The following is a 24215-nucleotide window of genomic DNA, read 5'->3' on the forward strand; positions in this document are numbered from 1 at the left end:
TAGAAATGTCCTAAAATCTTAGAAACATGCTAAAATCTGAAAAATGTCCATAAATCCTGAAAACATCCTAAAATCCTTGAAATGTCCTGAAATCCCCAAACTGTCCCCAATCCTGGAAACGTCCTAAAATCCTTGACATGTCCTGAAATCTAGAAACATCACAAAATCCTAGAAATGCCCTAAAATCTGGGAATTGTCCTTAAATTCAAGAAATGTCCTCAAATCCTAGTAACGTGGGCTGCTGCAACTGGCCCCTGGCCTCCTGTCATTTTGCAAAAGTGGCCCCTAAATAAAGCAGGTTGAGTGTCCCTGCCTTACATGTAAAATTTAACCATTTACACTCTCTCTGTCACGGCACAGCACATGTTAAGTGTACGTAAGAGAAATTGCCGGATTGTAATCTTTGGAAGTGATGAGCCTTTATTGGGGATGTTGATCACAGGTGTCAGTATTTTCACCGTCTGTTATCATCCGTCAGTTGGAAACAGATTGTGTGGGAGTGTTAAAGGTTAAAACAGCTTTTCCTTTCATGAAGGTTTTAATGATTTGACAGTTTACATGATGCCATTTGAGCACGTCTGCAGAAGCCACGACATTTACTTTTATTTTGTTGGAATGTAAAAAATATGAACATTCAATATCTCCAAATGAAACAGACATTAAACTCGAGTAACTGAGCGGCTCACTGTAGTGAGAATAACGGAGACAGACCGCTGATTGGCGTTGTGGCCACTTTTTTTGGAGGAAACTGGCCGTCAGTTTTCGCAGTAGTGAAAGTGCAGCTGGGTGATCCGTGTAGTGAAAGCGGCGAGGGAATTCTGGGACGGGCGGACAGAAAGATTTCCCCTCCTGTCCAGATGGAGGCCCTCAGGCTACAACACCTCAAAATAAAGCGTTTCCATCAGGTCGCTCATTTCCAGCTCTCAGTCTCTCCCGCGAAGAAGGAGCCGAAAAAGAAACACTAACACAAATCAGGGATGTGACCGTGAACTGCTAAAACAAACACAACACGACAAAAATCATCCATCAGCACGTGGTGTTCGTCCCAAAACAGAATCAGTATTAAAAAAAGGAAAACGCAGCCCCGACAAATAACAATCCACTTGGACTCTACTTAAAACCAGCATTTTTTTTTTTCAACCGTTTTTGACCTTTTCTCTGCGCGTCCACGCCGCTGCGTCTCACTCGTACTCTGCGATCAGAACCATCATGCCGACTCCGAACAGGAGTGCCAAGATCTCCATCAGGGACTGGCCGAAACTGGATCGGCCCGCCAGCAGTTCTGGGAGCACGGTGACGGTGGCGATGTAAACGAAGCCGCCGGCCGTGAACGGCAGGATCCAGACGGTCGCCGCGGTGCCCACGCCCTCAGCCAATAGAGAGCAAGCTGTGCCGGCCAGAGCTCCCAGGGCCGTCAGCAGCTGTAGACACATGGCCTGATGGGAAAAAAATCTGAAGGTCAGACTAAAATGCATACTAACATATATAAATAAATAGATAAACTTCAATTAAAATCCAATCCAAAAAGCCTTAGCTCATATACAGGTGAGAAATAAAATCTGTAGTTAATAGGGATGGGCATCAATCTGGATGTATTCGCAGCCCAACTCCCCAGATGTGAACATGACTTTTATATTTTTTACCAACTTAAAACTGGTAAAAAACGCCCTTTCTGTCTATCATGAGAGTCCACGTGAGTAATCGGCTACCTTTCTTTTGGTGCAGCCAGACTGGACGAGGATGGCAAAGTCTCCGATCTCGTGTGGGACCTCGTGCAACAGGATGGTGAGGGTGGTTACCGCGCCGACAGCTGGACCCACCAGGAATGACGCTCCGATTGCCAGGCCGTCGGTAAAATTATGTGTGAAGTCGGCTGCCAGGTTCAGGTAACCCGACACCTTGATGTCTGTGTGAGTGAAGAATAAAAGAGGTTAGGGGCTTAAAGAGTGTATAAACACGCTGTTTTAAACCTGCTGTACCGTATGTACACATATATATATATATATATATGTATATATATTTATATATATATATCTATATATATATATATATATGTATATATATATCTATCAGACAGGCTGACGGAGCATTGCTGGGGTTAAAGATGAGCCACTTCTTTCAGATTGAGGCCACATTGTTCTGAACTTGAAATGACTCGTTCAGCACATACCTGCATAAACGTGACTGAAATGAGGTCAAGAGACAAACACATTTCAGCAATATTTTAACTTTCAACCCTTCAGGCAAATTAAAAACGTGATCAGCAAAAGCTAATGGTGAGTCACTAATGATGATGTCTTTATTAAAGTAAACGAGGCCAGTTGGCAGCTGTCGAAAGCTTCGACTTGGGCTGAGACCAAAACCGCTCCCTAATTCACCAAACAAATCTTTAAACAATTAACCCTCCATGTGCCATCCCTGAGTGAGTTTAAATTTAGATTTCAGACACCATGTTACCTTTTTTTCATTCAGTTGTACATTTACACTCAAAAATGAAGGCAAATATTGGTAGATATTAAGCATTATGATTTTGTCTCTATTTGAGAGATTTTGGACACGGTCCAGCCATTCAGGTATTGATTTGTTCTGAAAAAACATTTAAATAAAGAGCAGATTCTGTCATGTCGACATTTACACAATAAAACTATGTAACACATTATCATCAGAGCTGAGAATCACAAGAGGCCCCACGATACGATATTATCACGATACTTCAGTGATGATACAATTTAACTTTGATAGTAAATATTTTAACGGAATGCTTAGTATTATGATAACATGTTTTGCCAATTTATTATTTTTTTTCAACTGCAAGTCATGTCCCCAAAGGAAAACCGTCAACATCTGTTCTATCTTTTTAAGTCTGTTCATCTTACTTCAGTCATTTTTTATTACAGCAAAATGGGCTGAAAAAGCAACCAAAAATTTAATTTCTATTTATGATATTAATAATTTATATAATAAAAAAATCAACTTAGCACAGTATAACCAAAACAATATATTGATACTTTTGGAGTATCCAGAGTATAATATTCATTAATATTAGCAACAATATCTGAGTTTCAAAACTGAAAAAAAAAACAAAAAACTTTTTGATGCCTAACTTCTGAAGTAAAATTACATTTGCTGAAAAGCACAGCTGGATGTCTCAAAACTCTTCTTAAACTTTAGTTTGATTTTTAACACAAAGCTGTTTTTAACCTTCATATCTTTAAATAGCAGCTCACCATATTCTGAGGTGTAAATGTCTCCTCCCACCTTCTCTCTTCAATAATCAAAATAACCCAGGTAAGTATTTTGGGGTTTTTTTTGTGTCACAGTTAATCTTACCATAAAGAAAAACTCCACTTTTCTAAAAAACAACAAACACTAAGGTTAGTAAATATCATGTTTTACTGTCACATGTTTGAGTTTAAATTGTCGATATCTCCTGTCGCCTTCACAGTGCAGCTGAGTAAATTTCCATCGGATGGAGCTGTTGGGTTCATCTACTTTGTTTGGCAGTAAATCTTTAAAACTCTCTGATGTTCACCTGTGCCCTTTGTCTCCTTTTTCTTTGGCTCCTTCTCATCTGTGCTTCCTTTCTCCTCTTTCTTCTTCTCCTTTTCTTCCTCTCCATCACTGTCCTTTTCTTTGGGAGCATCTGAAAATGTCAAATCAAGTTCAGTGGAGCCTCAGACCAGATCAGCCGTCACATATACAAAATAAAATCATCAAATTAAGAATGAGCATACTTTTGTTCAGTAGATCAATATTTTATGTGTAACCATAAAAAAAATCATTCAGTTTGCAGCGGCGTACCGTGCGAGTGCCCGTGGGAATGTCCGTGTCCGTGGCCTCCCTTCAGCGCACGCACAAACTTCTCTACAACCAGGAAGGCGATGATCCCGCCGAGAACCCACAGACCCACCGACATCATGTGAGCGTGGGCGGCTCCTGAGCAGGCAGAGAGCGGAGAGCGTCAAACTGGGATACATGAAAAGAGTTTGACACATCTACTGATTTCACACCCGTTACTTCTGCTCATGACTAACTGTCACTTTGACACCAAACACATGCCAGAAGCAGCAGTTTGGGGGTGAAAGTTAACTTTTAGATGCAGCAGAACGAACCGTTAGGTCTCACTTTCAATGCGCCTGAAGTTCCGCTTCGCCGTCTCCGCCCCAAGTGCCATAAATAACCCGTATTCGAATAAAGCGTCTAACACCCAGTCCAGCTCTGAAAATCTATTTGTGGTGACGGATGATTTAGTTGTGGTGACACTGCAAAAATAAATGGGAAACCCTCAGTGTATGTTCAAGAAAACAGAACTTATTGTCTTGTTTTTTACCAAATTGGATGTCTAGAATCGTAAAGTTTCACTGCCACTGGTATCGACTACTAAGTTTCTGGTACTGTGACACGCGTGCTCATTACAGCGTCGAGCTTGAAGTTGTTTATGTGTTATTTTTGCACCTCTGAGATAACAAAAGCAACAACTGATGACACATAAACTGAAAGAGAAAGATGTCGCTGCGTACCGTGGGAGTGACCGTGGTCATGTGACTCTCCACTTGCGTGCGAGTGTCCATGGTCTCCCTCTCCGTGGTGAGAGTGCGGCTCTGTGCACGACAAAAACGACCAAGAAGCAGATATTAAACCCAGACAAAACTGAAGATCCTGCTACTGTGTCTGTGCTTTTAATGCACATTTGTTTGTCGTCAGCAGGTCAATGAATATATTTTTTGTTTCGTATAAAGTTTGCAGAAATGTTTCATTGCTCATTGTGTATGGAGTAGATTATCCGCCATTAAAGCATAAGGATGGAAATACAGCTTTTAATCAAGACGGGACTATTTTCTCTGTTGTAGACTTTTTGTAAGTTAAAGAAGCGGGCAAAAATTTAAATATTTGACTTTACAAATCTACCTAAACAAGCTATTTCAAGTTAGCCTACATGGATGGAGAGAAGAAAGAGGCATCTATGGGTCAATTACCTACCCAGAGCGTGCGGTATGAGGTGGAGGAAGGCGTCACCCAGCAGACCACCGGAGGCGAAGCTGAGCAGCACCTTGAGCAGGTTCTGATGCTGGTCGCTGTTGGACTGAACTGGGATCAGAAACAGGATGAGGAACGGAGCAGCGCTGATCAGCAGCGTCGCTCCGATGGCCTGCAGACAGGGAAACAGGAACATTTTAGGGTATTTTTTCAGCCACATTTCTATGCAAACCATCTTTTTCTTTTTCAATCATTGCAGGGAAAATTTAAAGTTAAGCAGTACAAGTGTTGCCCCGTGTTAATGTGTATTTTGTCATAAAGGGGAGAGTATGAAGTAAAAGTGATGGGATTAAAGATTTGTAACATCAGAAACGTCTGCTTTCATGTGGGAAAAGCTTCACTCATTTTGACAAAAAGAAATTAAAAGAAGGATTAATTAACCTTTTGAAACCTGGATCAACATCAATTTTCTTGTTGTTCTTGTTAATCTTTCACAAATATTTAAACCTTTGAACACGAAAAGAATTGGTCTAATTTCTTCTTTGCAAAGATGTGAAAAAGGCAACGAGCAACTTGGAAAAAAACGTCCCACAAACTCCAAGATTTTGTAGATTTAGGAAATTATTTTCATAAAAGCTAGGAAAAAAAATCTCCAAAAACTGTGTATCTAATTATCTTTTTTGATTATTATTAATTTTAAGCAGGTTTTTTTCAGGTAATTTCCTTTTTAAAAAAAATATATTATTAACCTTTTTCCCTCCCTCTTTTTTGCTGGAAATTTTTAGTTAATCTTTTGCGACTTTTTCCTAATTTCTTTCTATTTTTGTATGTATTTTTTCCCCAAGTTACTTATTGCTCTCTTCACATTTTGAAAGAAATCAAGCCAATTCACTAAAATAGATCAAACATTTCTAGCAAATGAAATTTAAAAGAAAAAAATTTTAAGACATTTTAAAACTTTTTTAAGGCAACCCATTGTTCCCAGTCTGACCCATGACCACACCTGTGTCCAGAGCTCCACTATGTCCCTCTTCTCTCCTCCTGCCTCCCTCTTCACCCTGTCTCCTCCATGTGAGTGTCCGTGTCCACTGTCCTCCTTGTGCACTCGCACGACATCCTCCTGATGTCCGTGATCATGTGAGTGTGCGTGTCCGTGATCGTGTGCATGTCCGTGATCGTGTGCATGTCCGTGATCGTGTGCGTGTCCGTGATCGTGTGAGTGTGCGTGTCCGTGATCGTGTGCGTGTCCGTGATCGTGTGCGTGTCCGTGATCGTGTGCGTGTCCGTGGTGCTCCTCCTCTCCATGCAGAGGGAGGTTGGCCTCGGCGCTCCACTTGCTCGCTCCGTGGAACATCCTCACTTCCTCGTGGTCATCGTGTGCTCCGTGGGAGTGGCCGTGATGGTGATGGTGGCCGTGGTGATGGTGGCCGTGGGAATGGGCGTGTCCATGGTCGCCGTGGGAATGGCTATGAGCGGCGGCTGAATGGGAGGCTAGCAGGAGTACCGCAGATGTGGCCAGTGTCAGTGCCAGCAGCCGTAAACAGCCCATATTATCCCCTTTGACGAAGAGAACAGTGAAGAAGACACAGAATTAATAAAGGCTGTAAGATGGTTAAACTTAAACTCTAATATACTCTTCCAGATGACTGAGAGAAACTATTTATGTAGCCTTAAACATTATTTTGGACGTGCAAATTAACCATTAGCTTCATGTTTTTATCACTGTCGATTCACAGCAAGTTTAAGTTAAAATAAAGAGGAACCATCTGTTTGTCTTTGTTGTTATAAAATATTTGTTTATTTACAAGAACCTCAAATTTGTACTTAACTACAGTACAGTAAATGTACTTTGTTATATTGCAACACAGGTATAAATATTATGAATTTGTCACTGCAACAACTCAAAATGAAGATGCATTAAAAATAAAGTCAAGTGAAAATTTAAATTAAAAAGGAAGGTAAAACCTCAGGGAGCTATTTTCATTCGCAGTAAAAGTTCCTCCCATGCTGACACTTTTGCAAGTAATTAGTTTTATTGGCGATCATTAAAATAAAACACTGGTACAGATAATCTGCAAAATGCCAAATACTGTCAGTTAGAAAAATTACATTTTTTTTAATTTTTGAGAATCATCACTATAACTAATATTAGTATTTTCATTATTTAAGGTGCTTTTACAGGTCATTTCCTTGTTTGTTTTTAAATTATCTTGTCTTCTTATTGATTTGTATTTTTGCACTATTCATCTGAATCTATAAAAGTAACTACAGCTGTTATAGATTTGGCTAAAATTAAAATATTAGCTTTCAAAATATAGCCCATGAGTATAAAGCAGCATTAAATGGAAATGCACGAGTGGAGTACCTCGAAATGGACTTTTAATAAACACTGTCATGTAACACTGTTGTAAAACTGTACAGTGTGTTCAGTTTTTCCTGCAGCTGCAGACCAGAGGTGCAGACTGAGCTAACTGAAGCTAATTCAACAATCATCCCTCTTAGTTAGCTTTGTTTTGAGTTTGTGTTTATTTGCTGGCGGATTCAAATATCGGACGTGGATGCAAAGCCGATAATCTCTCAACTCTGAAGAGGTGTTAGCTTTAATCTCACGGTAAACAGCAGGAGCACCGCTCATCAATCAATGGCCTTTGATCGCCGGTTTCCGAAACTTGTACACAGAAATCCTCCGAGCTTTAACCACCCGGCTAACGTTAGCTAGCAACCAAACTGCTAACGTGTTGCTGCAGCGGGATCAACGTCCCGAAACTGACACACAATGAAGTAACAGAGTAATTATTCTCACCGGATAGTGTCCGATATCAGTGCCTGCTGCGCCGCTGGTTTCTCTCTGTCCTGAATGCAGCGTGTTTTGGTAAACTGATGATATTTGTCCCTGCGTTGATGCTGCTGGTAAGACGTGGCATTTACTCAAGTTAACTCAACCAAGTCTCGCGAGAACGTTCCTCCCGCTGTGCTCCCCTCGTCATCGCTTAGATGGAAATTATGTTTTATTTATAATGAGACTATATTATAATAGGACGTCGTCGTATTTTACAATATTTATAAAACACAAAAATAAAAAAAAATATTTGATTTAAAAATGTAAATAAAGCAGGTGAGTGTTCAGTGGAAATATCGCGAGATGCTTGTAGTATTTGAATCGTCACTTCAGGCTGCAGGAGTCAGAACAGGATGTATGTCCGTTTGTCTGTTATAAAGCATATATGTGATAAACGTGTGCAGCCTGGTTACAAATGTCAGAGGGAAAATGGGTTCTCAGCTTTTGCTACAGATAATAAAAATATTTTTGCATAAACGTATTTGCAGTGGTGGAATGTTTAAGTACAGCAGCCAAATTAGATGACATACAATTTTTTAGGTATTAATACTTTATTTTAGTATTTCCATATAATGCTACTTTATACTTTTACTTTACTGGGCCAACATTTCATTTGGAAATAGTGAACTTTTTTATTTCACTAGTTATATTTGTTTGGTAAGGATAAACATCTTGCTATGCATGGGGGGCAATTTTGCAAGATTGCAGGAGTTCAGAGGCCAGTTGCTGCAGGATTTTAACTCGTTTCTAGGATTTTGGGGCATTTCTAGGATTTGGGGTAGTTATAGGACTTTAGGACATTTCCAGGATTTTAGGACATTGCTCGGATTTCAAGACATTTTTTTTTTTTTTTTTTTACCTTTTTGGGATTTCAGGATGTATTGAATGGGTGACAACCCTACTCTCATCCATCTTTTCCCTCTGGCTCGGTGAAATTAAATCAAAATAGCATAAAAGCGAGTTACACCTGCTGTTGTGCAGCATGTGTGTAGATGTGTTGCATTTCCCGCCCAGAAACTGAACAAATCCTTTGAACCGTTTGTCACCATTAGTTGAGATGCAACAACAATCCTCCACTTAGGCTGCAGGAGAAATATTTTTCAGTCATCAGAAAATGAGCCACATAAGCAGGAAAAAAAAAGTTCCATTTATAATTTCAGATACAGTTCACGAGGAGGATCTGGAGGGATTTCAAACAAAATGCAATTAAGCCAAGGAATTAGCCCTTTGTGTCACGATCTTTTTCTTTTTTGTCCTGAATAGTGCAGCAATTTGAAAAGTCTGTTTAAATGTGATGGATATTAATTAATTGTCAATAATCTGTCTGATGATCTACGATGATGATGATGATTGTGGTATCACCTTGAAGATCGTTTTCAGTTAGGCCTACATGTGATGAATTAGTGGTTGGCTGTGGGATGAATGTCTGCTCCTCTGAACTGGGGGCCATGTTAGAGAATGTGGGCTATAAAAATAAATAATGTGATTCAAGGTGGGAATTGTATTTGTATAGTATACATGAAGTGCCAAATCTGCGTAAAACAGCATCAAAAATATTGAGCTTGTTTAAAAAAAAAAGAAAGGAAATTGCCAAGGACCCCCTGCACCTTCTGACAGAGGTCCTAGTCAAACCCCTAATGTCCTAAAATCCAAGAAATATTTTGAAATCCGAGAAACGTCCCAAAATCCTTAAAATGCCCTTAAATCCTAATTTCTCCAACAGGGGAGAATGTCCGCTCCTGCTGAAAATTGCAGTTGTAGAATATTTCCATTATCATGCCATTGCTCAGAAATATTGTGCCTTCAAAGGCTGCAGTCCCTGGATTGAGACACAGCTGAAGTCTCTGATGGACACGCCCTACAACCTGCAGGCTCAGTCTATCAAAGACAAATGTCACACCAGCTTTCTCTTTTGAGCTCCAGACTTATCAAAACAAGATGAAAACGTTACCTGCGATGCTCCTTTTTTGTCAAGCTGCGTCAACAGGTAAGACCAGTGTGACTCACACTTTACTTCGTGTTTATTTTTGTTGTAACTTGTCTGATTTCGTCATTGTATGTGAAGTGTGACATTATGAATCATAGTTTCACTTTCCCTTTGTCACAACGAATTTCTAATAACGCCATTACTTGTAATGTTACTTTAATACGGTGGTTCTTAGAAAAAAACAAACATATTCTTTAGTTATAAGTATGACAGTGATAAAGTGATTTAATCGTCATGCGGTTGGGAGTCATAAAGCCAACTTTAACTGCTGCCAGGAAACAGAACACCGACGTCAGTTAACGTTAGGGGACGTGCGGATTTGGTTTTCCTACATGTTATTGTTTATATGACACAATTAAACAAAAAATATAACTACGAAGTTTAATAGTTTCTCTTGGCAGCAATTGCATGAGAACACAACCGCAAGAGAGCAAATATCTGCTGTAAGTAAGCCTACACAAGTTCACAGTGGATTAAACAAATAAATAAAATAAATTAATTAATAATTAGAATATTAATAGCAATAATACAAATACATATACTACTACTACTACTAATAATAATAATAATAATTTATATTTTGATATGCAGCTAGGTATCTTAATCCATAATAATACATTGATTATTAATTGATTTATATATTCTTTTATTAATATTCTCAATCTGCTAAAATTAAAATTAAAACTACAGCTGTTTCATCCATTTAGTTAAGTTGAAAGTAGAATAATAGCGTTGTATATGAAGTGTATAAATGTAATGACATTTAATGAAATATTCTGGTAAAGGACATAAATCCTTCACACCAGACTCATCAACTACAGCAAACAAATCATACAACAAGGCAATATTACAGCATAGACACAATAATGACCAAAATATTAACAAATCAGCTTTTCAGTTAGCCTGTATACCTTCCACAAATAAGAATGTATCCATTTTTTTTTTTTTGTATTATTGCAGAAAATATGCTCTGTGGTAAACAAATGTTTATGTTTGTACTAAGGATTTTGCTGAGAAAGTTAATACTCACAAATTAACACCACTCCTAGGATTAAGCTATAAATGAACTACACTGGGTTGCAGTTTGCAAAGCCGTGTTTGGCACAGTAGTCTAATTTAGCCACTTGTTGGCAATAACCTTTTATAAGACACATGAAAGCTTAAAATATCACAGCTTCTTTCCAACTCCAGTCAGACTGGTGGCAGAAGACATAAGGAGGGTAGAGGATATGTTTACCTCATCTATGTAAATCCCAATTTCTGCTACAGTTATTTATCGTTTCAGGACAAAGTGCAATAAAAACTGCAATATGTAAGCCATAGCATTTTATAGTCTGTAACTTATTTAAACTTATTGTTTTTTATAGTGTGTGTTTCAATTTCAATTATTTATTATTATCATTTTTGGTTTATGATTTGTATCTCTGTTGTCTTACTCTGAGCTTGCACAAAAATCCCTATGTACCTGACCTGTACTGCCTGACTGTGCATGTAAAAATGGCAAATAAAGTTCTTGATCTTGTGTTAGCCAAAGACCTTATTTCAGGCTTATAACCAAAAACACATCCAAAAAACCCATTGACTTTGAGACAAACCAGGAGTCCTACAATGTTAACTCTATAACAAACTCTCTTTTTCTTGCAGTGAAACACTCCCTGAAATATTTCCTTACCGCAACATCTGGGATTCCAAACTTCCCAGAGTTTGTTGGTGCTGCGATGGTTGATGAAGTGCTGGTGGGCTACTGTGACAGCAACATCAAGACAGCAGAGCCCAAGCAGGAATGGATGAGAAAATTAATCAAGGATGACCCACAACACCTGGATTGGTATGCTCTGAAGTGTTCTGGTAATCAGCGAGTTTTCAGAGCCAACATTGAAGGCTTAAAGCGACGCTTAAACCACACTGGAGGTACAGTATGTTTATATTCATATCACATTTTTTTTTACTGGTTAAAAAATGTTCTCTCTCCAGTTCTCTGTGGTGAAAATGTGATGTTCTCTGTTAATGGCCAATTGATGCCACTTTCATCTTTGCTCTCTCAGATGCCCACATTTTACAAAGGATGAACGGCTGTGAGTGGGATGATGAGACTGGAGAGGTTATTGGTTTTAATCAGTACGGTTATGATGGAGAAGACTTCATTGCATTGGACCTGAAGACGCTGACGTGGACTGCTCCGAAACCACAGGCTTTCATCACCAAACTGAGATGGGATGCAGAGAAAGCTAGATTAGAATACAATAAAAACTACTACATCCACAAATGTCCTGACTGGCTAAAAAAGTATGTGCACTATGGGAGGAGCTTTCTGCAGAGAACAGGTGGGATCACATGGCCAGATGTAATGTTGTACATGGTTTCAATGTTCATGTGCCTTCTTGGTTTCTAGTGTGCCTATTTATTCCAGCAAAAAGGAAACAGACACACACATGCCATTCTTGTTTCTCAGCATACTCATATGTAGCTCTCTCTCTGCAGACCTCCCCTCAGTGTCTCTCCTCCAGAAGTCTCCGTCCTCTCCAGTCAGCTGCCACGCTACAGGTTTCTACCCCGACAGAGCCGTGATGTTCTGGAGGAAAGACGGAGAGGAGATTCACGAGGACGTTGAACTTGGAGAGATCCTCCCCAACCACGATGGATCCTTCCAGATGAGTGCTGAACTGGACTTTTCATCAATTGCACCGGAAGACTGGAAGAGGTACGACTGTGTGTTTCAGCTGTCTCACGAAGAGGACATCATCACCAAACTGGACAAAGCAGCAATCAGAACCAACTGGGGTAAGAATGAGATCTGCAATGATAGTGTTTTTTTTTTTTTTTAGCTTGTGTTTATCTATTACCTGTTTGGAAATCCCAAAGACATTGATACAAATTACTCTGAATCTTGGTGGACAATTAGGCCATAAACCTAAGAGGAACTTTTGAGAAACTGTTGTGTATAGTGCCACTATGTCAGTTTCAATTTTAGCTTTATTGTCCCTAAGAAAATTTGTCTTGCAGCCAGGTAAAGCACTGAACACAGGCGTAAATATGAAACATAATAGATACATAACACATCAGGATGTGCTCATGCACTGTTAGTATAAAGCAGGCATGTCAAACTGGTCCACAGGGGGGCCGGTGTGGCTGCAGGTTTTGTTTCCCACCAAGTAGCAGCACACCAGACTTGACTCATTTAATCAACTGATCTCCGTCTTCAGACAGTTGATTTGTCAAACTGTGTGCTCTTGGTTGGTTGGCACAAAAACCTGCAGCCACACCGGCCCCCCTGTGGACCAGTTTGACATGCCTGGTATAAAGCCTATAGCCTGCAAAAATGAATGCAACCGATCTTATATATGACACATATAATTGTGAAGGCTGCAATCACATGATGGAAGTAATAATGTAAAATAAGTAATGTAAAACAGAACTTTTCCCCAGGAGACAAATTTTCATGTCTCATCTGAAAGTAAGTGAACTTTGAGTAAGATTTATTTTAAGGTACACAAAACCATGTTAAACCTAACCTATGCAGCTTTACGTTAAGTACATGATGTGATGATGCCAAACTATGATTCTTTTCCCAAACCTGACCTTTGTAACTTTACTTTCCTAAACTTTACTTACACAAATTTACTTTTCTAAACCTAAGCTATGTTACTTTACTTTCCTAAGCCTACCCTAACCAATAGCAGCACTAATTCATTAGATATCATGCGATCTGTTGTATTAGGATACGTGGAACATGCATTGTAATACGGTAATATTTTTTAAAACAAATGCCCAAAAAATCCCCCACATGAGCTCCAATAAAAAATTCTACAGAGTGACTTTTTGTGCCTTTATGAAAGACAGTATTGGCCAAAAGTGACTGAGAGAAAGATAAAGGTGCTGATGTTTACTTTGAGAAGTACTGCAAAGTTTAATGGCTTTTTACATACAGATGGCGCTACAAGGAAAGGATAGAGTAGTTAGCGCATGAGAAACAAGGAAAGGAAGGAGGTGTAGACGCAAAATTCAAAGCAAGAGTTGATACGTTTCAACATCATGAAGGAACCCATAGTGTGTATGTTCTGCTTTGGTTCCAGGTTCTCCCTCAGAGTTTCCTGCTGGTTTTGTTATTGGAGTTTTAGTAGGACTGCTGCTGCTGGCACTCTGTATCACTGGGATCCTTTTCTGGAGAAGGAACAATCATGGTGAGGGACAAGGATGTTTTTACTCCACCGCTGCATTTAGAATAGATATCTCTAGGGATGTCCCGATCATGTTTTTTCGCCCCGATCCAAGTAAGTTCTGCATTACTCTCATATCTTCCTCTCTCTTCTGAGCAGGGCAGAGAAACACTGTGCATTATAATTAAAGGCAAATGGGGGAGTCACACTGGGCTAAAATTAAACAAGTGCTCATAACTTTGGTAAATGACTTTTTCCTGTATTGCGAGTCTCAGATGTTGCTCTTCACACACACAATAGCTTAACAGAGAGGAGACAGGGGCAGCTGAGTGGAGCGGTTAACAAAGACTGTGCACCATGTTGCTGTGCAGGAAAGTAAAAACACCTCTGTGATAACTGACATTAAACAAAAGATCGCATCAGGCTCTGTAAAATAACAAAATGCTATGATTGGCCCTGATACCAATGTCTGAGATCAGATCAGGACATCCCTAGGCACCTCAGATTCTGCATATTTCCTTTGTGCGTTTATTTGACAAGTGATAGTGATGCATAAGGTACATATTTTTTTCTAATTCTTCATTTTCTAACATTGTTTTCTGCTATGTATATTTCAGGGTTGTAGCCTGCTAACAGTAAGTATTCTAACAGGAAGCATTTCAAACAACCCCCCCTTGTGGACAAGCAACTTATATTCTGTTCACCATATAAACTATTGTAATAATGTGGACACCAATACAGTAAAAAAATGCACTTTTAATATTTAACTACCACTTGACAGGTGGGCATTGAAGACTAGAAGAAGATGCTGAACTGAGTCGAGGATCAGGGGTCAGCAAAATTTTCCTACATAGGTCTCTCATAGAGATAAAGTAATGACTGCTGCAGGACTGACAGAGCAACGTTGCTTTTGAACGACTGTAAGCAGGTTTACATTACAGATTTGGGCACAACTTAAGCAATATTTTTGAGTGATATTTCATGACGACATATTTTTCATTGCTTTACCTTGCTGTGAGAAAGCCCTTACCGATGGGGATTTGAAGCCCAAAAACACCATACTCCACTGAGAAAAACATTCATCGTTGCTAGACTATCGCTGCCTCCATCAGCTGTAGTTTAAGGTGAAGAGAAGAAAATATTTAAATGTTGGACTGTATTATTTTTCAGAGGAGGGGGTTTGATGGAGTGTGGCTTTTTTATTTAAAACATGAATAAATTACTACATTTTCATGTTGTATGTCCCTTACCGAAGTCAAAATTAAAAATGCAAGTCACTCTTCAATTACTTTTGGTACTTTAAGTATATTTTTACACAGATATTTTTGTACTTTTACTTGTTACATTGCTACTTTCATCTGATCAAAAGCAGCTAACACTGAATGTTCCCATGACATTACTGGAACATTTCCTTGAGGTTTTTACTTCCATAACTTTTACAACATTCCTTTCCAAAACACTTTATGGAGACATGTAAGTTGCATGTAAAATATTATGCAGGAAGGCTCAATAAACATTCAAAGCTTAAGAAAAAGGAAGTTCCTGACTGGTTTAGAAACCAAAATTTGTTAGCTAGGATGTACTTTTTTCCACTATACTGTATATTATTACCAGGAATGGAAAGTATATATACAAATTATATATATAGGTAAGTTTATGGATATCTGTGTATGTTTGCATGTTAAGCTGCATTTGTAAATATGTTAGTGTATGTAATTTCTTTATGTTAGAGATAAACTTCACAAATTAACTGATAAGCTGAGAAATTGTAGGATATAAGTTTATATTGCCTCCTACTTCTTTTCTAACATGTATGATGCAACTTCTTGTCGCTTATTTGAATCTATTAATTGAATTTTATGTATAGATTGTTATCCATTTTGTTATTGTCATTTTGTTTTAATTTTATCTTTGTTTGTTTACATGTTCTAAAATAGTCTATCTATCTATCTATCTATCTATCTATCTATCTATCTATCTGTCTATAACACCATGCATCTTTAGATATGACATTAAATGTTTCTGTAAGTAGCAGCAGTAAAGCATATTTCCATGATCGTTTCATTGATCATAGACTCCTTTATGACTCTAATGGTGACGCCCTACGCTCCACAGGTTCAGTATCAAAGGTAAATGTTTAACAAGGCTTAGACTTACTCATCAAAACAAGATGAAAACGTTATTTGTGTTGCTTCTCTTTTGTCACGCTGTATCTACAGGTAAGACCACATTGTGATATTACATCTTGTTATTATTGTTACTGTAAAAGTTGTTGGTCATTGTATGTGAATCATGACATTAGGAATCATAGTTTCACTTTGACATTGTCACATTGCATTTATAATAATGTCTTTACGCTTAAGGTTATTGTCATATTTCATAACATAGTCTGAGCTGTGTTTATGACAAGGGCCTATTAATTGTAGTGAAAATACTTTTTATGCACCAGAAAGCACCTTTAAACTAATCTCCACAGTGGAGTAACCATGGTGATAATATAACTTAAAAACTAAACTCTTTTTTATCCTGCAGTTGAACACACTGTGGAGTTTTTCTTCACTGGATCTCATGGAGTCCCAAATTTTCCAGAGTTTGTGGGTGTTGTGATGGTTGATGACACTGAGGTGATTTACTGCTACAGCAACATCAATAGAGCTGAAGCCAAACAGGACTGGATGAAAAAACTAATGGAAGATGATCCAAAACACCTGGACTGGTACACTGACGAGTGTTGTGTTAGTCAACGCTTCTTCAGTTCAAACATTGAGAGTTTGATGCAACGCTTACAACAAACTGGCAAATTTATTTTTTACTTTTTACTGCTACAATGATTTTTCTTTCATCCTGATTTGATATGTAGCAAATAGATGTACCTAACACAGACGGGTGAGCACAGACGCAAGAAAACAGAGCTCCCCAGTACAAGCACACACTTATATACTTATACAGATTTTAAAACATTTCTCAGATTTCAGGACATGTGGGGGATGGGCGATGGGGATCCTTCACTGTCACACAGTGCTATTTACACATTTAACTCTAATTTGCGTCATGATTCGTCACTGGACAGCATCAGCTGAGAAGGTGGCCGGACAGCATCCACAACTCACAGAGGAACTGTGAATTCAAAACTTCTAGATGATCTACTCAACTGTTTAAGAGTTATGTGATGCAATATCAGGTCTTGTAGTACCTGCTGCATCACGAGGGAGCCAGTTCTCACCTATAAAAGCCAAAAAATTGTTTCCATTGCAATTTTGCAAAATGTGGCCTTTTTCAAATCGCCTGAAATACCACCTCATGTGAGCATAAAAGCTTTTTTGCAATGAATTGGAGTTTTTTTTTAAATTTACATGTTTTCATTCGGTGTGTTTTGTTTTCACAGTTTCAATTTGTGCAATTTGGGGTTAAGGAAAACCCACCTGTCCACCAAGCATGAACAGTGATGTCACAATCTGAACTGCTGCGTACCAACAGAGGGCGAGCTGCAACAAAGCCTCACGATATGAAGTGCAGGTGCTGGTTCATAGAGCATACACCACTGTTTGATTTCTCTCACATCCATCAAACATGCGAACACAGGACCAGACTGCCCATCAGGAAAAGAGTATAGTGATAATGCACCAAAAAGAAAATTGAGTCACTTTGAGTTTATGTAATTAATAGTTCACTGAAAAACCCATCATAATTTATTTGTTATGAAATATGCTGTAATCTAGTTACACAAATTGGAACAGACCCTGGACTCAGAAAAGACAAAACATTATGAGACAACCGATATCATGATCTGATATCACACTTTAACTACTACACAGTGTTAGTCAAAACATACGTCACAATAGTTTCCTGGTGAAGAAAAGTGTTGCAACTCTGCCCTTCTCTTCCTGTGTGATTTTCTCTGCATCCGGTATGTCTCTCTGTCTCTTATACACTTCAAGATTGGGCATAAGCAAAACCAGTTGCTTGCTTTGAAACAGCAATTCAAACCTTGATGCTGTTGGTATTAACCTGAGTATTATGTATTTATAAAGAAAAACTTGACTCTATTATCCTGTCTTTACATTGCATATCACACGTTGTACACAGCTTTCTCTCACTGTGTATGGAATGAACCAACTAGCCTGAAAAGAGAGGGGGGTCTCTATGATGTTGTGGAAGAAGACGTACAAAACTAATTAAAAACAAAATAACAAAAAATACTTTAATGATTTTTGTAAATAAAATACATAACAGATTTTTTATGATATTTTTTGTTTTTCACAAAATGGATATGTTATGAAAAATGTGCCAACTATACAAACAGAATTGAACTCCAGTCCAGCCATCAGATCTGTTCATCTTACACTCTCAACTGCTTGGGCTTGAGGTTTTTCCCTGAATTTGAGTTTGTGATCTCTCGTGCCTGAACACAAGCCTCACTTTTTCAGCTCAAGATCAGCTCTACCAAAAACATGATGAAAAGTTTGTATTTGTTGCTCCTCTTCTGTTGTGTCACATCTCCAGGTAAGATTACATATCATCCTGTTGTTATAACAGCAGATTAATTTAATAGACATTTGTTTGTATTTTTTTCTCTATTTTTTGTTGATAATAATAAAATGCCCAACTTTACAGCAAAAAAAGTTTTATAATCTATAGGCTCAACATGAGGGCATAGCTTACTATCTCTGGGAAATCTGTTTACTTGAGACTAAACTTTTAGATTGGTGGTTTTAAGAATAATGTCTATTCTCATATGTAACAAAATAAACTAAGCTCAATTGTTAACTTATGCTGCAAATCTTTTGGGATAGATTTTAGGAGTGGATTGAGGAGTTTGACTATTTCCATCTTGCTAGATGATCACTCATACTATACTATATACACATTGCCATATACACACTTAACTCTGAAATTTAGAGGTATCAATCAAACAAATCAGATGGTCCAAAAGAGGTCATTTCTAGATTAAGTTACTGGAAATTAGGCAGATATTTAAAATAAAATCAGACTATTTACAATTTGACGATTAAAATTGGAAATTTATTGAGTTTATAAAAAATGCACTGAAAAAACAATCATGGTAAACATGTTGCATTTGCAAAAACATTTATCATGTTGCATTTTTTTAAATTTAATTCAAATAACTGTTTAATGTGGAGCACCTACTGTTGTTGCAAGTGGACCTTGTTTTACGTAGTCTGTGGTGAACAAGGTGCCGGTGCGTCAAAACCTGAAATGTGGATTGAAAAAAATCTGCACACTTTTTGGTGGAAGTTAGGAAAAACCTGAATGATTTTGTTACAGTTAAAACAGCTGCAAGTTCTTTTTTAACAGTTAGTGAAAGAATTTTAAAAAATGTCTGCTGTGCTCAGGTAATCACACATGATTAAATGTGTAACAGAGAACCTGTGTCTTTCACAGTGACACACACACTGATAATGTTCTTCATCGGATCTCATGGAGTCCCAAATGTCCCGGAGTTTGTTGCTGTTGCAATGGTTAATGGAGTTGAGGTGATTTACTGCGACAGCATCACCACAGTTGCAGAACCCAAACAGGACTGGATGGAAACACTAAAAAAAGATGATGCAAAAGAGCTGGACTGGTACACTGATGAGTGTCGTGCTGGTCAACGCTTCTTCAGTTCCACCATCGAGATTTTGATGCTGCGCTTCAACCAAACTGGAGGTATTTTGACGTTTCACTTTTTCAAAACATTTTTATTCTACTTTGTTATCAGCAAACAAATGTAAGACATGAGAATATAGAGAGGGCAATCTTAAAAGCTGCTGATGTAAAGATCATCATTTGTATATAAGTAGCAGCATATTTCAAATCGCTGTTTCAGCTGCCAGTTGACTGCAGTCTCTGTCTCTGTCGCTCAGGTAAGCACGTTTTCCAGAGGATGTTCGGCTGTGAGTGGGATGATGAGACTGGGAAGATCAACGGTTTTAATCAGTACGGGTATGATGGAGAAGACTTCATCGAACTTGACCTTAAGACAGAGACATGGATTACTCCAGTACAGCAGGGTGTAATCACCAAACACAAGTGGAGCAATGACAAAGCGGGAATGGCTTCCATTAAAAAGTTCCTCACCCAGGAGTGTCCTGACCGGCTGAAGAAGTATGTGGACTATGGGAGGATCTCTCTGCTGAGAACAGGTAGAATCACATGATGCGATTTGCATCCTTATGTAATTTAATATCACAGTGAATATGATGTAAAATATACTGTGACTCTCTGTGCAGATATCCCCTCAGTGTCTCTCCTCCAGAAGTCTCCGTCCTCTGCAGTCAGCTGCCACGCTACAGGTTTCTACCCCGACAGAGCCGTGATATTCTGGAGGAAAGACGGAGAGGAGATTCATGAGGAGGTGGATCTCGGAGAGACCCTCCCCAACCACGATGGATCCTTCCAGATGAGCAGTGATCTGAACATTTCAGAAGTCCCTCCTGAAGACTGGAGGAGGTACGAGTGTGTGTTCCAGCTTTCCAGCATGAAGGACGACATCATCACCATACTGGACAAATCAGCAATCAGGACTAACAGAGGTAAGACGTCTATCAGAGGTGATGAATCAGAATCAGAAGTATTTATCCAGCTTATCTAACAATGCTCTGAGACTGGTACAATGAAACTAATACAATGTTAAAGTATTGTTTCAGTGGCAAGTTTTCTTTTTATTTTGTTTTCCAGAATGTTCTTCATTTAGTCAGGATATCATTCTCTATCAGTGTCAAAAACGTTTGGGTTTTTTTGTTAACATATCACATTACATGACAATTTCATTTTATTTTTAAAAGGCCTCAATAACATGTTCTGAATGTTGCTTTGAGGATGTTCTTCCTTTGTTCTCATGTAACATTGTGGGAACATTTTATAAAAGACCATTCTATGATCCATCACCCCTCAACATCACCAAAACATCCCCAGATTGTTGCAATTATAACATTATGTCTTAGTCATCATTTAACCTTATAGGAACATTATTTGAAATGATAAACATTCTTAAAATGTTCTCTGAACATTAGATTAAAAAGCTTTCTTTAAAACATTGTTGCAACTTGTAGCTAACGTTAACCAATGTTGTGGGAATATTCCCTGCTAGCTGGGTTTTGATCCTCGGGGGAAGTTGTGGTTTGTTACAGTCGCTCTGATGCCAGCATAGAGAAGTTTAGCAAATGGAAATAAGTACCAGCACAAGTATGTAAAAATATAAAATAGAAATACAATAATAGTAAACAATAAGCACTTGAATGTAAATATCAAAAATAAAAAAGTATGCTTAGAGTATAAAGTGTGTAAGAATATAAATTTAAAGAAATACAGGAATAAACAATTAGTACGTGAATATTTAAATTCTAAAAATGTATAATATATGTGCTGTGTGTGTAAAGTGTGTAAAATATAAAACTAGTACAGTATATGTGTCAAGTGTTAAATATAGCCTACATTCAAGAGTTGGAAGAATACTGCACATTTTAATAATTGCTCAGAGGAGTCCTGAAATATTGCATCAAATATTGGATGGATAGTGATACAAAGAAGGTGGTAAAAGGATATTTAGGTAACTTTACCTCACATGCTGTACATGCTTTTTATTTTTATGTTATTGATGCAACCATACCTCCATTTGTATTAATTAGGCTTCTTCACCTGAATTTCTCAGTAACTGACAGTTTTTAATTCCCATAGAATGCATTGCCTCTAGTGTCACTGTGGTAAACTGCGGCAGTGTGTGTATTAATTCCTTAAGCGTGTATTAAACACATTTTAACTGTAGTTCTGTGAGTGCAGATGATGCATGTTAACAGGCTATAATTATGGTTATTCTATTCTCCATTATGAAGTTTACTGACATTTGCGTGCACTTGTTTGAAATTCAAGCAACAAATCCACTATTATTCTGGACTCTTGAACATTTCAGCTAATCGCGTCTATTCTTAACAAGACCTTGTGATTTCCTTTACACTGTGGTGAGCAGTGCCTTCCTGTAGACGCTAATATACCATCATGTGGTTTAGGCCGTTAGTTGGAAGCAGGTCACAGTTATAACACTAGAAAACATTAAACTTCACTCTCATATCAGACTAAAGTCTCTGCTGAGGATGCAGCTCTTCATTTTACACTCAAAACTGTCTCCTGTAACAGGTATTCTGTGAAGGATTGTTGGTTACTATTTGTAAACACTCACCAGCAAAGGTGAAAGTAAAAAAAACAACCCCAGACTCTCATCTGGCATTTAGCCCCAATTTTATTTGCACTACATTTTTATAAAGCTTCAACCTCAACTGAGCGCTATGGATGTTTACTCCCATACACCTGTCGAGCACAAAAAATTAGAAAACAATAAGAAAATACAGGCGGCGGGCAGAGTCTCTGCAGAAAGTGACACTGCCACACACTGATATTGCATCATAAGTTATGATTGAGAGGAATGTATGAGTCGGCAACATGTAACTGGGGCTGTCAAATGATTTTTAAAACCGCAGTTAATTACAGAATTTCAGTAGTTAACAACAATTAATCCCATTTTTGACAGCAAAAAAAGTTCATAAAATTTTAATAACTCTTATTCTAACTGATTATGTATTTAAAACTATGTCACAGAAAACAGTATATTAGCACTTTCTTGAGTTCATTTTCTTGTTTATCTATTTATGTATTTAATTTTTCACTTTTCTTTCTTTTTTTGTTACTCAGTTTTGGGTAATTTCTTGTAACTTTTTTAAAAATGTCCGTCTTATTTTGTGGCAATTTTTTGTTAGGTTGCCCTGTCGCCCTCCCATTTTTTGAGTTCAAACAATACAAGTGACTCTCATGTAAATGTTCTGCTGTTTCAGGCCGAGAGGTCCATGCTGGTGCTCTAATTATCAGAGTTTTTATAGTCCTGATCCTGCTGGCAGTCGGCATCATTGGGGTCTTTATGTGCAAAAGGAAAAATAATGGTGAGAAACAAAATGTTTTTACTCATCTTTCATTATAATGCAAATTTGAATTCACTTATTAAATACCCATGATAGTTCTACATAAATGTCTTGACACTCTGTACATTGGCCTTCAGGGTCAAAATGTAACAATCCAGAAAACAAAACAACATTTTGAAATGTAGTTGTGTTTTGTGAAACTTTATTATTGTATGTTGTTTTGTGAATTGTTAAGTTTTCTGAATGTGGTTGTGTTTTCTGAAATTTGATGGGATTTTCTGAAATGTCATAAACCAGCCTGATGGACCACATGTATTTAATTCAAATTATATAATGAATTTTGTAACGTTGACATCACTAATCTCTTTATTTTTCAGGGATCCAGCCTGTTAACATTCAAATGGCCCCCAGGTAACTTTGACTGTTTTACATCCACAAAGGACCGACTGAACTGGTGGTTCTGCTCAGAGAAATGAAATAATAAAAATTTCATTTGTATAGTTATTTTAGAAGAGAAGGATAAAAGAATTATCACTTGCATGTGTTTAGCATGCTTTTTAGCAACACCATATGTGGACTTTCTTTCTCTCTGTATCAGTTGTTGAGGGTCCGTTTTATCCCACTTGCTTTTTTTAATCACCTTTTACATGCTTCTTTTCTAATGTTTTAAATGTGTTTCCTTTCCCCCTGTTGTTGTATTTCAATGTTCTGTGTGAAGCACCTTGAATTGCCTTGTTGCTGAAACGTGCTATACAAATAAATTTGCCTTGCCTTGCCTTATGTAATTTTTTTGTCCTATTATTTGGATTTATGATGATATGCTTGCAAAGCTAAGTATGCTAAATAGCAGTTCTTGTGTTTAATGATAATTAGCATGCTAACACACTAAACTAAGATGGCAAACATGGTAAACATTATATATGCTTGTCTTTACTATATAATTTGCAAAAAGAAGAATTATTCATCCAAGAATCCAATTATTCAATCCAAGAATTATTAGATGTTTGCAGCACAAAATGTGAGTTTAATTTTGATTTTTTTTTTCTAAAGTAATGAACACTTCTTTAAACATATGTGTGTTTTGTGTTTTCTGTGTGTGCTCGAGTGGGGGCCGTCTCCCTCCCTAATTTTTTGTCTCCTGCCTCTGTTCATCATGCTCATCTGTCTGCTATCAGCTAATCAAGAGCACATGACTCTGATCAGATTAAAAGCAGAGTGTCTACTCCCTCCAGACAGATGCAGTTTTTAATTTGCTTGCCAGAGCACTTTGTAATCTCTGTTTTTAAAGGTGTTGTATAAATAAAGGTATATTGAGGATGATGTCTTGCAGTGAAACACTCACT

General features: G+C 37.8%; 3 protein-coding genes across 5 annotated transcripts; 2 read left to right on the forward strand and 1 right to left on the reverse strand.

The window, feature by feature from the left end:
- Positions 1 to 402: 402 nt before the first annotated feature.
- slc39a7 (solute carrier family 39 member 7) lies at positions 403 to 7940 on the reverse strand. Its single transcript, XM_042506069.2, has 8 exons — positions 7781 to 7940; positions 5981 to 6534; positions 4981 to 5149; positions 4521 to 4601; positions 3802 to 3936; positions 3533 to 3643; positions 1710 to 1906; positions 403 to 1436 (listed from the first exon to the last, which is right to left on the reverse strand). Exons 2-8 carry the CDS (start codon positions 6524 to 6526, stop codon positions 1182 to 1184), a joined length of 1494 nt encoding a protein of 497 aa, XP_042362003.2. The 5' UTR covers positions 6527 to 6534; positions 7781 to 7940; the 3' UTR covers positions 403 to 1181.
- A 1724-nt stretch (positions 7941 to 9664) lies between these two features.
- LOC121957482 (major histocompatibility complex class I-related protein 1-like) lies at positions 9665 to 16016 on the forward strand. Of its 3 annotated transcripts, XM_042506073.2 has the most exons (7): positions 9665 to 9803; positions 11448 to 11714; positions 11849 to 12127; positions 12285 to 12584; positions 13877 to 13984; positions 14578 to 14595; positions 14742 to 16016. In XM_042506073.2, exons 1-6 carry the CDS (start codon positions 9755 to 9757, stop codon positions 14583 to 14585), a joined length of 1011 nt encoding a protein of 336 aa, XP_042362007.2. In that variant the 5' UTR covers positions 9665 to 9754; the 3' UTR covers positions 14586 to 14595; positions 14742 to 16016. The 3 variants fall into 3 exon arrangements, with proteins under 3 accessions (XP_042362007.2, XP_042362005.2, XP_087946023.1); XM_042506071.2 differs by having other exon boundaries at positions 13877 to 16016; XM_088089897.1 differs by lacking the exons at positions 12285 to 12584; positions 13877 to 13984; positions 14578 to 14595; positions 14742 to 16016 and having other exon boundaries at positions 11849 to 12210.
- A 775-nt stretch (positions 16017 to 16791) lies between these two features.
- LOC121957485 (major histocompatibility complex class I-related protein 1-like) lies at positions 16792 to 23657 on the forward strand. Its single transcript, XM_042506077.2, has 7 exons — positions 16792 to 17867; positions 18388 to 18463; positions 19364 to 19630; positions 19828 to 20106; positions 20194 to 20496; positions 22789 to 22893; positions 23250 to 23657. The coding sequence occupies exons 2-7, from the start codon at positions 18412 to 18414 to the stop codon at positions 23285 to 23287; spliced, it is 1044 nt and encodes a 347-aa protein (XP_042362011.2). The 5' UTR covers positions 16792 to 17867; positions 18388 to 18411; the 3' UTR covers positions 23288 to 23657.
- Positions 23658 to 24215: the final 558 nt, after the last annotated feature.

Source organism: Plectropomus leopardus, chromosome 17 (assembly GCF_026936395.1).
Source record: "Plectropomus leopardus strain MGB_pleo_1.0 chromosome 17, ASM2693639v1, whole genome shotgun sequence".
In the NCBI taxonomy this organism is placed as follows: domain Eukaryota; kingdom Metazoa; phylum Chordata; class Actinopteri; order Perciformes; family Serranidae; genus Plectropomus; species Plectropomus leopardus.